The following is a 15529-nucleotide window of genomic DNA, read 5'->3' as shown; positions in this document are numbered from 1 at the left end:
AGGAAGAATACATAGTGTTATTCATATTAGAAAATAATGTATATTCTTTCATTGTTGCTGATTGTAGCATTCTATATATTCCTGATAAGATCAAGTTTTTAAATCTGTGGTTCAGATTTTTCACATTGTAATGGTTTTTGGGTCTGTTTGTTCTATTAGGTATTAAGAGAGATGTTTTCAAGTTTCCCCTATCACTGTGAATGTGTCCACTTTTCCTTTTAGTTCTGTCAATTTTTGCTTTATGTATTATTATAGAAGATGTGTAGAACTTTTGAATCATTACATCATTCTGGTGGATTGATCCCTTTATCATGAAACGTCTCTTCTTTGGTAATGCTTCTTGCTTAAAAGCCTGCTTTGGTTTGCATTAGTGTAGCTGTCCTAGTTTTGGTTGGTTAGTTTTTGCATAATATATCTTTTCCATCCTTTTAGTCCCAGTTTTCTCTTTATATTTAAGATAGGAATCTTGTATGTATCATGTAATTGTATTTTATAATCCAGTTAGTCATCTTTGTCTTTTAATTGAAATATTTACTCCATTTCCATTTAATGAATTACTAATACAATTAAGCTTGTAAGTTACTATATTTGTTTTCTATTGGTTTCACTTGTTTTATGTTTTTTTTCTCACCTTCTTTGAGATTAATTCAAAACATTTTATTGTTATTCCAGTTTTGTCTCTCTATAAGCTTGTTCCATTCTCTTTTACTATTCTTTTACTGGTGCTCTAGAGATGACAACATGGATATTTGGTTTATTAGCGTATAATAAAAAGTACTCTTCTTGCCTCTTCACAGACAATGCTAGGACCTTGGGATGTATTCTACTCACCTTTTCACCATTTGTGTTATTGTCATATATTTTAATTGAACTCTATATATTTTATTTTATTATTTTTTATTAGTATTTTTTAAACTTTTAGGTTCAGCGGTACATATGCAGGCTTGTTACATAGGTAAATCCATGTCACGGGGGTTTGTTGTACAGATTATTTCCTCACCCGGGTACTAAGACTAATAGTTATTTTTTTCTGATCCTTTCTGTTCTCCCACTTTCCACGCTAAAGTATGCCCTAGGGTTTGTTAAACTGAACTCCATATATTTTAAATCTAATTACACATTATTAATGTTTTAGTTAGTCATATTCACTTATATTTACTTTTCCATTCTTCATTTCTTCCTCTATTTCTGTGTTTTGGTTTAAGATTATTTTTCTTTTAGTGCATGTCTGCTTACAACAAATTATTTCCATTTTTATTTATTTGAAAATGTTATTATTTCACCTTCACTTTTGAAGACTGTATCTCCAGTATAGAATTCTAAGTGGGTCTTCCCCCTAGTGCCACCTCGCCCCCCTCACTGGCACTTTAAAGAGACCACTGCATTGAATTTGAGCTTCCATTGTTTATGCTGAGAAATCAACTGTCTTTTTTTGAGATGGAGCCTTGCTCTGTCGCCAGGCTGGAGTGCAGTGGCACGATCTCGGCTCACTGCAATCTCTGCCTCCCAGGTTCAAGTGATTCTCCTGCCTCAGCCTCCCGAGTAGCTGGGATTACAGGCACGTGCCAGCACAACCAGCTAATTGCTGTATTTTTAGTAGAGACGGGGTTTCACCATGTTGTACAGGATGGTCTCGATTTCCTGACCTCAAGATCTGCCCGCCTCAGCCTCCCAAAGTGCTGGGATTACAGTCGGGAGCCACTGCGCCTGGCCTACTGTCTTATTTTTTACTCCTTTGAAGGTAATGAGTCTTGTCTGGATGCTTTTAGGTTTTTCTGTCTCTGGTTTTTAGCAATTTTGCTATGAGTGCTGAGAGTTGGTTTTCTTTATATTTATCCTACTTGGGATTTGTAGCCCCTCCTAAATGTGTGATTTGAGTCTGTCATTGTTTTTGGAAAATTCCCAGCCCTTAGTTCTTCAAATGTTACATCTGCCACATTCAGTTCTCCTCAGCAGGTTTAATTTATGTGGAGATTTAAGTTTTCTATCCTTTTTTGCTTTCTTCCCTTCAGTTTGGACATTTTCTACTTACCTATCTCTTCTTCACTAATTCTCTTTCCAGCTCTGTCCAAAAAAATTGAGTTCTTAATTTCAGTTAAATATTTTTCACTTCTAGGCTTTCCATTTGATTCGCTTTAAATAGATAATAGATGGTGAAATTCTTCATTTCATCATCTGTTTGGACATATTAATTACAGTTATCATTTAAAGTTCCTGCCTGAGAAACCCCATACTGAACTACCTTTGGGTCTGTTTCTGTTGAAATACTTTTCCTGTTTCTGTTTCTTAATATGTCTGGTAATATTAGGTCAAATGCCAGGTATTATGTATAAAAACTTCAGAGGCTCTGGATATCTTCCCTCATGGAAGATTCATTTTATCTTCTGGTAGGCTTTTAGAGTAGGGCAGATTGCCTCAGTCCAGAGAGCCACTGAGTTGCCTTAAGGTAGGGTTGCAAAATGTGTGAAACCTCTTTTAACTCTTGGTTCACTCTTGAAAGCTGTAGCCCTCCAGAGGTCACAACTGAAGGTCTAGGCTCCTCTTCTCCCCAGCACCACAGGACTACCAGAAATTTCTGTTGCTCACTTTTTTATTTTTTGTTTTAGTTGTTTTGCTGCTTTATGCATTGGTTTTTAGCCTCTTCTGCTATGTAATTTAAAAATTTGTCAAATGTCTTTAAGGGAAAACTATCAAGTGTTGAGGTCACATGTCTGCACCTCCCTTCTTTCAGGAACCTTGGCAGCTCTGAACTTCAGTTTTTGCCTCCAATCCTTTGAAATTGCTGAAAGCTCTGATGACTTCTCTGCCTCTAACAGCTGCCCTTGCTTGGCCTGGGTTCCACTGGACTTTGCCCCACGCACCTTTTTTTCTTTGCTGATTTTGCTTTGTATCCTTTCACTGTAATAAGTCATAACTGAATTTGACTGTGTGCTGAGTCCTGTGAGTCGTCCTAGCAAATCACTAACCCTAAGGTGGTCTTGGGACCCCTGATGAGCATGTTCATTCTCCATTTCTGTAAAGGTTGGTTATCCCAGAGGTTCTAATGTTCTACTGAGAATGATCAGAGACAGATGGTTTTGTGATCCTTTTATGGATGTGTGCAGCTGAGGCTCAGAGAAGGAAATTTACCTGAGGCCATCCATCTAGAAATTCCTGTCAGAATTAGGAATTGGATTGAGGTCTAACTCTAAAATTCATGTTCCTTTATTGTATCTTCTGTCCCCCAAGTGTATAACCAAAATTACTAGAATATAATGGTTTCAATTTTTGAAATACTGTTGTATAATTTGGATAATTTAATCATTTAACACTTTCATTATGTGTAAGTAATGTTTTAAATCAATGGCAAAATAAGTTGGAGCTTAGCGACATAGTTAATTGCCGCTTCCCAAAGACAGTTTAGTGATACAGCTGCTCCTTGACTTACAGTGGGATTATGTCCCAATAAACTCATCATAAGTTGAAAATACCGGAAGTTAAAAGACCATTTCCTACACCTAACTACCAAACATCATAGCTTAGCCTAGGCTACATTAAACATACTCAGAACACTTAAACAGTAGCCCGCAGTCAGGCAAAATTATCTAAGGCAAAGCCTGTTTTATAATAAACTGTTGGATATCTCAAGTAATTTATTGAGTATTATACAGAAAGTAAAAAAACAGAATGATTTCGCAACATTGTAAAGTCAAAAAAAATTAAGTTGGACTATTACAAGTCAGGGACTGTATTGTTCTTTTCAACAAGAGTACAAATGAATTAGCAAATTTTTTTTTCAAATAGACATACTCTCTTATTGGATATTTGGTACGCTAGTTCTGTGTGTATGCATGTGTGTCTATATGCTGTAGCTATTTAAGCCTGACAGAAATTGTTACTTGCATTTTCTATGGATAACTTTGTTTACTTTGTGATATTTTTAGGAGATGCTGTATTTATCTTTCACAAGATAGGAATAAAATTTTATAAATTCTATAAATGAAACATCCTCTGGTATTTGTGCAAATAGAAAGATTTTCTTTCACACTAAATCTGACATTTCAATACAAGAAAATCAGACACACTCAGCAAGTCACAAATGCTCATAATTTAGGCAATGGCACAGTTTTCTGCTTGTGCATCATTTTCAAAAATTTTCCCCCGTGGTATTTTATTATGCTATCTTAAAACAGGTGGGTTATGCTCAAGAGTTCAGAGTGCAGAGTTCTGAGGTGCAAAGGTAGATGGAGTATTTTTCATCCTGTTGGCTTGAGACAGGCCATTGTCTGGGTTCTTTAGGAATTGAGAAAGGTTGATTTATTGTTTTCTTGAACAAGATAGGTTTTATTATTGTCATACTATGAACACAGCAACTTTGTAAGATGGGTAGGACTGATATTGTTATCTCTGCTTTACACTGAGAAACCTGTGCTCGGAGAAGGGAAATGGCTTGCTTGGGGTCACACAACTGGTAAATACAGTAGAGGCACAACCCAGAATTTCCAACTCCATGGGCAGTGTTTTGCTTTCGCTGTGCCTGTTGTAGGTGATGGAGCTGAGGGTCTACATTCTGGTGTCTTGCATGTCAAATCAGCTCTCGTGGAAGGAGATGGCGTATATTTGAGGGAGATGGTGAATTTTTTAGGTTTAGTTTTGTGTTACACTTAATAGCTTAATGTGAGGGTAGCCAGAAAAATTTCTGAATCTGCATGAAGTAAAATTTTTTTCTGTTCTCTTTAGAAATCAGTTGAAATTATAAACCTTTTCTGCATCATAATGACACCATACAGCGGAGAATTTCAATGCATTCATCCTGTGAGGAAGGCTCTTTGGGTGAAAGTTACGATGTTTTTCTTGAAGCAGCATGACAGTATTTGGTTTTGGACTAAAATGCTGTTTTCCTTAAGATGAAATATTTCTTAATTGCTTTTGGCTTAGTCTATTCAGAGTAGAAGGATGGATATTAAGGCAGGTGTACACAGGGCAGCTGTCAGAGAATGAAGCAGAACAAGCCAAAAGGAGTAAACTTATGTGAAGAAAATGGGGGACGCAAGGAAATGGTGGCGTTAAAACAAAGTAATCATGATGGGAAATAATTAAGTACTGGTTAGACTTTTTTTTTCTTATGATTGTAAGAATTTTTGGACTCGTATCTGCTTATTTAAGCGATTATTTTATAAACATAGGGCAAGTGACCTTGAAGTCTTTTTCTTAAGTGAAGGTTTTGTGAGAATCATAGGAAATAATGTCTATGAAAGCATTTCCTATGTTGTAAAGTGCTCAAAACATACATTGAAATTATTAATAAAAGCAAAGATGAATTGCTGTGATTGGTCTTGTGCCTTGAAGTTTGTTCACTAAATAAAATCTGTGGGATTAAAACTGAGGATCTTGTCAACCTCAAGGCTTTTCATAAAGAGTTTAGCAGACATTTATTGAGGTGCCTGCAATGTGTCATGCCCTTCTGGAAGCTGACAGGAGGTACTCAGATGGGTAAGTCACAGTTCTTGATCTTACAGGTGCTTGTGATTTAACACTGAGAAGATAGGCACACAAATGAGTGGTTTCAATTGCATACATAAAGTGATCAGATAGAATGTGCAAGGTACAAAGGGGATACAGGAAAAGGACACATATCCCAAGATGAGCTTAAAGGATGAACATCTGAAGATGAGACTGAGCTGTGTTTTGAAAAAATAAGAGTATTTAGGGGAAGAAAGATGTGAAGTATACCTGGATTTGTCCATTATAAAGATATTCCTTTGTAGCAACTGGGTACTTATAAACTGAGACTGGGTAATTAATGAAGAAAAGAGGTTTAATTGACTCATGGTTCTGCAGGCTGTACTGGAAGCATGGTGCCACAGTATGCTTGGCTTTTGGGAAGGCCTCAGGGAGCTTTTACTCATGGTGGAAGGCAAAGCAGGGGCAGACATGTCACATGGTGAGAGGGGGAAGTGCCACACTCTTTTAAATAACCAGATCTTGCATGAACACAGAGTGAGAACTCATTACCATGAGAGGCACCAAGCCACTCATGACCCAAGCACCTCCCACCAGGCCCCACCTCTGACACTGGGCATTACATTTCAACATGAGATTTGGAGGGGACACACATCCAAACCCTATCAATACCTTATGCAGAGGAAACAGTGCTGGTGAAGGCTTGCAATATGAAATGTGAGGCATGGAGTGGTCAGGATATTGAGTGGCAAGACTTGCTTATAGTAAACTGGTTTGCATGACTCTCAGAGTGACTGATACCAAGCATACTGGAAGAGGATTGGGCTTGGGGAGAACAGTGAGTTCTCCAGATGCTACATTTGAGGTGCACGTGAGACAGTCATGCAACTGGCAAGTCTATGCATCTACAGAAATTCAGTGGAGAAGTTGGGGCTAGAAATTTGGATTTGGAAGTAATCAGAATACAGATTAAAATAGATGAACTTGTTCAAAGACGGGATACTTATAAGAGCTGTTGGTTAAGAAAGCATTTTTATAAATACAGTGCCTAGGTTTGAGGAATACATAGAGGATGAGGAGCACGTGATCACCATTGAGAAGGGACAGAAAGGAATTAAGCAAACTAGAATAGAAGGGTATCAGAATTTTCACCACCATGAAGCACAGTGGAAAGACCTAGTAAAAATGGACTGGAAAATGGTGATTGGAATAGCAGTCTGAATTAATGGTTTTAGTGAAACGTTGGGGGTTATAATCTTCTGTTTTTCTCTTTCCCCTGTCTCAGTATTTATTTCCCTAGCTCCTTCGAGATCCCCCGATATCTCTCTCTCTCTCTCTCTCTCCCCCTCTCACACATACTCACTCTTACACACACTTGTGCATACCTCTTTCCACCATGAACTTCCTCCTCTTTGCACACTCAGCCTGACTGATGTGCCTGAGCTAGCACTGGTCGGCCCATCACAATAACTCGACGTGTGCTGTATACTTCAGCTCTAATGTAGACCTTAATGAAGCTGTGGCTAGGAACATTATTTTATTAGCACCTGGAGAAACAAGAGTCAAATGTTAGGGCCATTGTGGGTTATAGGAGTGGAATCAGAGGAATGGACCAGTTCCATACCCTTACGAGAATGGGTGATTTCAATAAATGAATAGAGTTCTTCTCATAGTCAACATGATGGATGAGCCAAGATCAAGAACTGACAGGATCAGATTATTTTCCTGAGCATTTCTTGTGAAGATGCTTCTTTTAATTTTCCAGGTGCTTGCCTTCCAGGTTGTGCTACTTTGTCTTAAAAGTGCACATCAACATCTGATACAAACATTGCTGTAAGATTCCATACTGTCAAGGAGCTTGTTTAGCTCCATCCTGGACATCCTTCTTGCTCCTAAATCATACTTCTGTCATTCTGTTTCCTCACTGACTTCAGCTTATAAGAGTAGGCTTTTTCTGTAAACGCTTTCCTTTTGTTCGAATTGATTAACTCTCTAATATTCAGTTTCCCATGGAGAACGAGATCCTTACTCTGATTCCAGTGCAGTGGCTGGGCTCCCAGCAGCCAGTTTCACTTATGCCAAGTCTGTTTTCAGATGGGAAAGGTAGGCTGGAATTCCGCTGTCCATAGATCTCTTGAACAGTGCGTGCTTCCCTGCCCACCTACCCAACACGTGGTTTTGTGTTCTTCCCACCTGTGGGGAGACGCTGGCCACTCTTGTCTATCTGGAAGCAGCCTCTGTAGTTCTGGGTGCCCCCAGCCCCTGTGCTGGCACAGTGCATAACTTTTTAGTATGTGTCTCTTCCTCACATTTCCATGATCATTTCTTCTTGTTATGACTGTCTCCAGGAAGAAAATAAGTATGTGGCAAGAGAAGCTTTGTCTTTTCTCCCTTCCCTCTTTTCCCCTTCTTTGCTTCAGTTAGTTTTCCATTTATTCTAAGAATCACCTGGGACTCCTCTGAGAATTTGAAATACAAACTCAAGGAGGAAGAATGAATTATTGTATTTCAAAAGAAACATGGTAAGTCATTTTAAAAGGCCAAATAAGGTCAGGCGCGGTGGCTCACACCTGTAATCCCAGCACTTTGGGAGGCCAAGGCAGGCAGATCACTTGAGGTCAGGAGTTCGAGACCAGCCTGACCAACATGGTGAAACCTCATCTCTACTAAAAATACAAATATTAGCCAGGTGTGGTGGCGGGAGCCTTTAGTCCCAGCTACTCAGGAGGCTGAGGCGGGAGAATTGCTTGAACCCAGAGGCAGATGTTGCAGTGTGTCGAGATCATACCACTGCACTCCAGCCTGGGCAACAGAGAAAGACTCCATCTCAAAAAAAACAAAACAAAAACAAAAAACACAAATAATCATTTCTTTTAACCTAACTTGTTTCTCTAAAGACCTAACAGATTCATACTAAATATTTTAGTTGCAAATTAAAAACTAAAATTGTTCTTGTGAGGGTTAGGTATGTTGTTGAGTCTCACACAATCCTCCAAGCCACTCAGCCTGATTTATTTGGACTACTCTATCATATTGCAAGCTCTGAACTTTTAAGAGGAAGTTTGCTACATTAAATCAAGGTGGTTTTGCAATGTATTTTTCTCTTTAATGAGCAAGATTAAAGCCAGTATAGGAAAAAAGGTACTCTTGCCAGATAAAGTCTTGCAAACTTCTCCGAAAATTAGAACCATGTAATCTATTAACTTTCCCATCCCACCTTAACTTCCAGATATCTGGACTGAATTTCATACTCAGTTGCATGAATTCTCTCATTTTAGGTGCCTAATGACATCTGCTTCTCTCTTATTTTAACAGATTATTGTTCCCTTTTCATTGTCTGATTTTATAGGTTTTAAATGCATCAGTTATAGGAAATCCTTTTTGGAAACAGGTGGGAAATAAATAAACATACATCTATATGAAATTAAGGTAGTTTTGGGCACTACTTTAGAGATTTTGAAATGTTTCTGTAGTGTTTCTTTGATATTGTGTGTGGGGGGGTGTATCTCACAAATAGGGAGATATCAGAATGATGTGATAATTTTCTAGGAAAGAATACGTTACAGAACCTAGTAGAAAAGTTGTCTCAGTCCCAAACGACTTACTTCATGAAATATTTAGAAGCACTTAGTGCTTTTAAGCAAATGTCTTATTCTGTGTCCTTAGGGAAAGTATTAATCTGGGTATAGAGTGTTCACTTGTTTTTCATTTTTATTCTTGACCTACAGAAACTCGGGGGGTGGGTACATGGGCTGTTTTTATGGCAGCTAATCACTTTATAGACTTAGAGTGAGTGGTTTTAGTGCATTGCTCGAGAAGCCAATTAAATGCTCACAGTTTCTTGTAAGGACTGTTGAAATTATTTTTGCCTGATTTACAGTGACTAAAGTAGAATTTAAAAATAAATCTTAGCTTGCAAATTGGTGAAGTCTTTCAAAGAAATAACCTGATGAGAGAGTTCACTGTTTTTTTAAGCTATCTAATGTTAGGATATATGTCGATACTCTTGTAATATAATTAATAATTCACATTTCACTGCTTATTGTCAATACAAGGAACTTTCACCTATTATAAATCTCAACTTGTTCATTTGGATAAGATTTTTAAAGTTAATGCAGCTTATATCATGTTGGAATCAAAGAGTTAGTCCAGTATGGTGAAATAATCTTACATTAGGACCTTAAGACCTAACAAAGTCTTGTATGGTCTGTGTGTTTTGGCTGCAGCCCTACCACTTACGTTTTGGATGAAGATGAACCTCGATTCCTTGAAGAAGTTGATTACAGTGCAGAAAGTAATGATGAGTTAGATATTGAGTTGGCTGAAAATGTAGGAGATTATGAACCTTCTGCTCAAGAAGAAGTGCTTTCTGACTCTGAATTATCAAGAACATACCTACCTTGAGCCCGCTACCATCTCCTGTTAACCGCAAAGAAGAAATGGAATATCTTGGTTTTTATTTCACAGGAAACTTGAGAGAAATGAGTTTATACAGAGCTGACTCAAAAAGACAAAAAGTAACTTGGGCCAGTTTGGTTTCAAGACAATAAATATGTTATTAATTAATGATAAAATTGGCACTTGTTTTATTTTAGATATTCAGTGCACTTTATGTAGCATTGAATGATCAAATATTGGATTTACCTTAAAAAAAACCTGAGTATCATTGCATGAATTTTTATCTCCCTATGGTTATATCCTGCATCAAATGGATAATTTTGAAGTGTGTTCAGAATATAAAATTGAAATTTTAGAGTTGTTGAAAATCCTGAGTTGTTGAAAACTAATATATATGTACATGGATTTCTATAGATGTGTTTGTTTAGAAGTGGGTAGATATTGAAGATAAGACTGTTCTTCAGAATCATGTTAACTATTGGGTTGTGACTGAAGTAATCCAGGGTTTGCCTTGAAACCATTACATTCTACATTTACCAAATTAAACAAATAAAACTGTATTAAATGTTGCATTCATTTTGTCATCTTCTTTAACCAGCTCAGATTATTTGATGTATAGAACTTTGTGAGAATGTGATAAAAACCCAAAATTGGACACAGTGATAAAAAGTTGCTTTTAAGAAAGTTGGCTGGGCATGGTGGCTCATGCCTGTAATCCCAGCACTTTGGAAGGCTGAGGTGAGTGGGTCACTTGAGGTCAAGAGTTTGAGCCTGGTCAACATGGTTAAACCCTCTCTACTAAAAATACAAAAATTAGCCAGGAGTGGTGGCACGTGCCTGTAATCCCAGCTACTCAGGAGGCTGAGGCAGGAGAATCACTTGAACCCAGGAGATAGCGCCACTGCACTCCAGCCTGGGCGACAGAGTGAGACTGTCTCATTAAAAGGAAAAAAAAAAAGCTGAATATGCTGGTCTTAAATTTTGTTATGATAGAGGTATACCCACACCTATCATAAGAGATATATCTGAAAGCCCATTTCTCTAATACTTTGCCTCATGGATATACCTAAAGTGTATCACTGCAGTTGAACAGTTTGTTAAGAAGCTTGCAAAATTCAGTGAGGAGATGATCTGATGTTAAATGTGCATTTGTCTGTTGAGCTTATTCAGCATCTCGTGAGCTGTGCTGTGTTATTAGACTTACAGAAGTGAATTGATTTAGGGCGTGCTGATGCTGGTATCAGAATCCTAGATGACTGCAGTACATTTAAATCCTTTTTTTGTTTTTGTTTTTGTTTTTGTTTTGTTTTGAGACAGAGTCTCACTGTGTCACCCAGGCTGGAGTGCAATGGCATGATCTCGGCTCACTGCAACCTCTGCCTCCCGGGTTCAAGCAATTCTCCTGCCTCAGCCTCCCAAGTAGCTGGGATTATGGGCGCCCGTCACCACACCCAGCTTGTTTTTGTATTTTTGGTAGAGACAGGGTTTCACCATGTTGGCCAGGATGGTCTTGATCTCTTGAGCTCATGATCCGCCCGCCTTGGCCTCCCAAAGTGCTGGGATTACAGGCGTGCGCCACCATGCCTGGCTAAACCCTTTCTTGTAGTGATACCTACCTGGGTTTTAGCCTTCTTACTGCAGGAATGACTTTATTTTTAAATAAAATAAAGCAAATCCATTGACTTTGGCTAAGTGTTTTAAGAACTAAGTTTCTGATATAATAAAACAACCTCCAAAAGATACCTCATTGCAGATTTTCGCCAGGATTCAGGTGCTTAGGTTTTGGCACATATCCTCCTCACTTTTTCCTAAAGTGTTTTTAACCTGTTACAATTGAAAAGAAATGATAGAGATGGATTTCAGAGTTTTGCGTTTTCCAAATCAATGATTTTTCTTTGTAATATTTAAAGTATTTCATTAACAGTGTCAATTCTTTTTGATGTTTGGGGAGCCATGTTTAAAAACGTCGTATGGAGCAATTGAAAAGGGGTCTTTTTCACTAGCCTAATTCTTCCTAATCTCAGAAAACAAAGATCAAATAGACTGTGAAGTAGACCTAGTCCTCTTCGTGTGGTAACCAAATTTAGGAAAGATCAGGATAACTTAGCAAGGAAAGTATTTAATCATTTATTTAATTATTTATAATTATAAAATTATAAACTATTATTTTTTGTTTTGTATATTTTATGTATAAAACAATTACATATTTTATTATAGTTACACTTCTTCAGAGAGTAGATTATGGAGCCATACAGTAGATTATGTCCATACAGTTAGTTGTTCCTTGGTATTCTTGGATTGGTTCCAGGACCCTGCACAGATACCCAAATCCACAGATGCTGTGATCTCTGGTATAAAATGGGGTAGTATTTGCATTTAACCTGTAGACATCCTCCTGTATACTTGAAATCATCTCTAGATTACTTATAATACCTAATACAATATAAATATAAATGCTGTGTAAACAGTTATACTGTATAGTGTATGTGTTTGTGTGTGTGTTCTAGGAGATGAGGACTCACAATGGGACACTTTGACCAGGCTGGTCTCGAACTCCTGGGCTTACACAGTCCTCCCACTTCAGCATCCCAAGTAGCTAGGACTACAGGTACTCACCACTGTGCCTGGCAGTTTTTAAAATTTGCCTTTTTAAAAATTGTTCATTATTTACTGAATATTTTCTACCTGAGATTGGCTTACTCTGTGGATATGGAACCTATAGATATAGAGGACTGGCTGTATATGAATTTGTTTTTGGCTTTTACAAAATTAGAAATTAAACGCCAAGATAGTCATGTGTAAAAAGTAACTGCAGTTACTATAATGTGCCGAATGACTCAAATGTTTCAATTTATTATGTTAGCAGTGTAAAAATTCCTAACCACATATTATTATATTTTATATTAATGAAGTACTTTAGCATACATTATGAGCCTGAATAAAACTTTTTATTAAATATTCACAAGATTGAAGGAGAAATTCTTTATAGTTAGGAAATGATTTTTTCATAAACAATAAATAGCTTTGAAAATATAAAAAAATATTTTTTTTTTTTTTTGAGACGGAGTCTCGCTCTATCACCCAGGCTGGAGTGCAGTGGCCAGATCTCAGCTCACTGCAAGCTCCGCCTCCCGGGTTCACGCCAATAATTTAGGGCTGGGTGCGGAGGCTCACCCCTGTAATCCCAGCACTCTGAGAGGCTGAGGTGGGTGGATCACTTGAGGTCAGGAGTTCGAGATCCGCGTGGCCAACATGGCGAAGCTCCACCTCCACGAAAAAATACAAAAATTAGCCAGGCATGGTGGCATGCACCTGTAATCCTAGCTACTTGGGTGGCTGTGGCATAAGACTCACTTGAACCTGGGAGGCAAAGGTTGCCGCAGTGAGCCAAGATCCGAGCCACTGCACTCCAGCTGGGGCGACAAAGCAAGACTGTCTCAAAAAAGAATAAATAAAATCAAAATCCTAACATGCCTAGTTAGAAATATAATTAAGTTTTCTTGACTATTAATAGCTAAAAATGCCCTTATTTTTACTTCTGTGGCCTCATTTCTTTCTCAGATTATTCAGTATTTAAATTGTGGTTTAGATGTCTTCAATGCCATAGTCCTGAAAATTAATTATCTGCGTTGTGCAGCAGTGATGGGATCTGATAAACTGAGTCTGATGATGGAGTTTAGATTTATTTCCTTTACCTTGCATTTGGAACTTTGAATCTCTTAAATGTAGTTTTGGTCTAGTCCACTGGTTCTCACGTTGTGATGTGCATCAGAATCTTCTGCAAATCTGAAGACACAGATTGCTGATTATGTAGATGGGGGTGGAGGTCCAAGAATCTGCATTCCTTGCAAATTCCCAGGTGGTGATGCTGCAGAGCCACACTTTGAGAATCACTAGTATAATCCAATATGCTCTTCCAGCCTCACACCTTCCTGAGAATCATAGGACTTGTGAACTGCAGATTAGCATTGGGGAGAATTTAGATCCAACTAATTTGTAGAATCAAGGAGGTCAAGTAAGGTCACAGGGGCACTTGGGTTGAGCCAGGGTTTTAGCCCAGGTCTCCTGACAACTGCCTTATGTCCTTACCGCAGAGGAGCTGCTAACCTTTGCCTTTCCCCAAAGAGTGAGAACTGCTTAAAGCTCAAGGATCTTTCTTGAATTTATGAAATTTGTTCAGGCAAGGTAGAAAGCAAAATCCTATGGTTCACATTGACTTTTTGTAGCGATCATTGTCTTTTGAAGACAGGAAGTAGAATCAGTCTCTGCCACTTGTGCTAGTTTTTGTGTGGTGTTTAGAAATGGGCATTTGTCTGAATCCTAATTACAAATAAGTAACCTAGAATTCTCTTCAGATAGTGCACTAACAGCAATGAATCTATTCTAAATTTCAAATATCCAAATTAAAATGACTATATTAGTATAAGTACTGAAATGGATAATATAATAAATGTATTAATGGAATTGTTTTGTGCATGATACAGTAATAAATGATAGTAATGGAACTATAAGTGTATCCTTATAAATCCTTGTTTTCCTATACATACTTTCCTAATGTTCATTGAAAACTGGTGAATTTTTCTCTTGTGTTGGTGAAGGTTTAGCTGTAAGTAAACTCTAGTTCTTTCCATTAGGAAAAACCCATTGAAGCAATGTTTTAATTAGAATGCTACTCTACTTTTACAATAGGATGTTAATATTAAGTATTTCTGCGATTAAACTGTATTCAAATTCCTGTGACATGAAGAAAAGGAAATCTAGAAGAAAGTTTAATTTTCTTTATGAAAATGAGTATTTTGAAGGTTTAATCCTCGAACATCACGAGTTGTTTTCCACTATTAATAATATTTACAGAGCATTTTTACTTACCTATATTGGGTTGATACAGGGCAGATAGGAGTCTTTTATTTATACTTCGCTTTCTAGTACGTGAACAATGATGTGGCCTTTGGCCACTCCTTCTTCCCACTCTGCTTCACAAGCCTTGTTTACAACTCTTCAAATCTCGGTGCCCTCTATCAAATCCTACCATTTCTTCCAGCTTGGCTGGTTATTGGGAGGCATTGAATAATCACACATTTTCTCAGTTTGAGTTCGCTAACTTTGTAGTGCCAAAATTCATGTGAATGGCCGTTTTACAGTGGAATACAGACCTCACACAGGCCAGTCAGGGTAATATTTGGAGTCCAAGATGCGGTTGACACTCGAGTCCTACAGCATTCTTCATGTGTGTGCATTTGCATGCATACTTAGATCCCTGTGAAGTGGAAATGGATTTGTGGTATTCTTCTATTTGCAAACCCAGATAACCTTAAAGGGCTAAAGAGATTTTGCTCTGATTATTTAGAAAGATTGACCTTTATAATACCCAGTGTAGGACTGTCTCTCTCAAAGACATCATTGAGAAGAGTGGGGCAGGTAATAGCAAACATCTGGTCAGTTATGAAGATGCATGATCTCCCGAATGTTCGTGATGTGCTTTTAAACCACATACAGATCTTTGTTAAATGGCAAATGTGAAGAGATTGTAAAAGGCAAAAACGTTTGTTACTGAAAATTAGAAAAGACTAGTGTTTAATAAATTAATGTCTGCACCTTTGAAAGTAGCTTGATTCTCTGTAGATTTTTCTCTAGCTGAAAGTGTAATCAAGTAGAGGGTTTTATGACTAGAAACTTGTTTTCATGTTCA

At 37.7% G+C, this 15529-nt stretch overlaps 1 protein-coding gene across 4 annotated transcripts in view; it reads left to right on the top strand.

Annotated features, from left to right (window-relative positions):
• AGTPBP1 (ATP/GTP binding carboxypeptidase 1) overlaps positions 1–10412 on the top strand; it is a 198468-nt gene extending 188056 nt beyond the window's left edge. For 2 of the 4 annotated variants that reach the window (XM_050761610.1, XM_050761612.1), the window contains exon 27: positions 9669–9736. Coding sequence is in view for 1 of the 4 variants with exons in the window: in XM_050761609.1 (XP_050617566.1) it covers positions 9669–9846 (178 nt within the window). In the remaining 3 variants the exon portion in view is untranslated. Of the gene's footprint in view, positions 1–2731; positions 8834–9668 lie in introns of all 4 variants that reach the window. The other 2 variants (XR_007719870.1, XM_050761609.1) reach the window with 2 other exon arrangements.
• The last annotated feature ends 5117 nt before the right edge of the window (positions 10413–15529 follow it).

Source organism: Macaca thibetana, chromosome 15 (assembly GCF_024542745.1).
Source record: "Macaca thibetana thibetana isolate TM-01 chromosome 15, ASM2454274v1, whole genome shotgun sequence".
Classification (NCBI taxonomy): Eukaryota; Metazoa; Chordata; class Mammalia; order Primates; family Cercopithecidae; genus Macaca; species Macaca thibetana.
The sequence above is the reverse complement of the archived record's forward strand: the minus strand, read 5'-3'. Positions and strand labels throughout refer to the sequence as shown.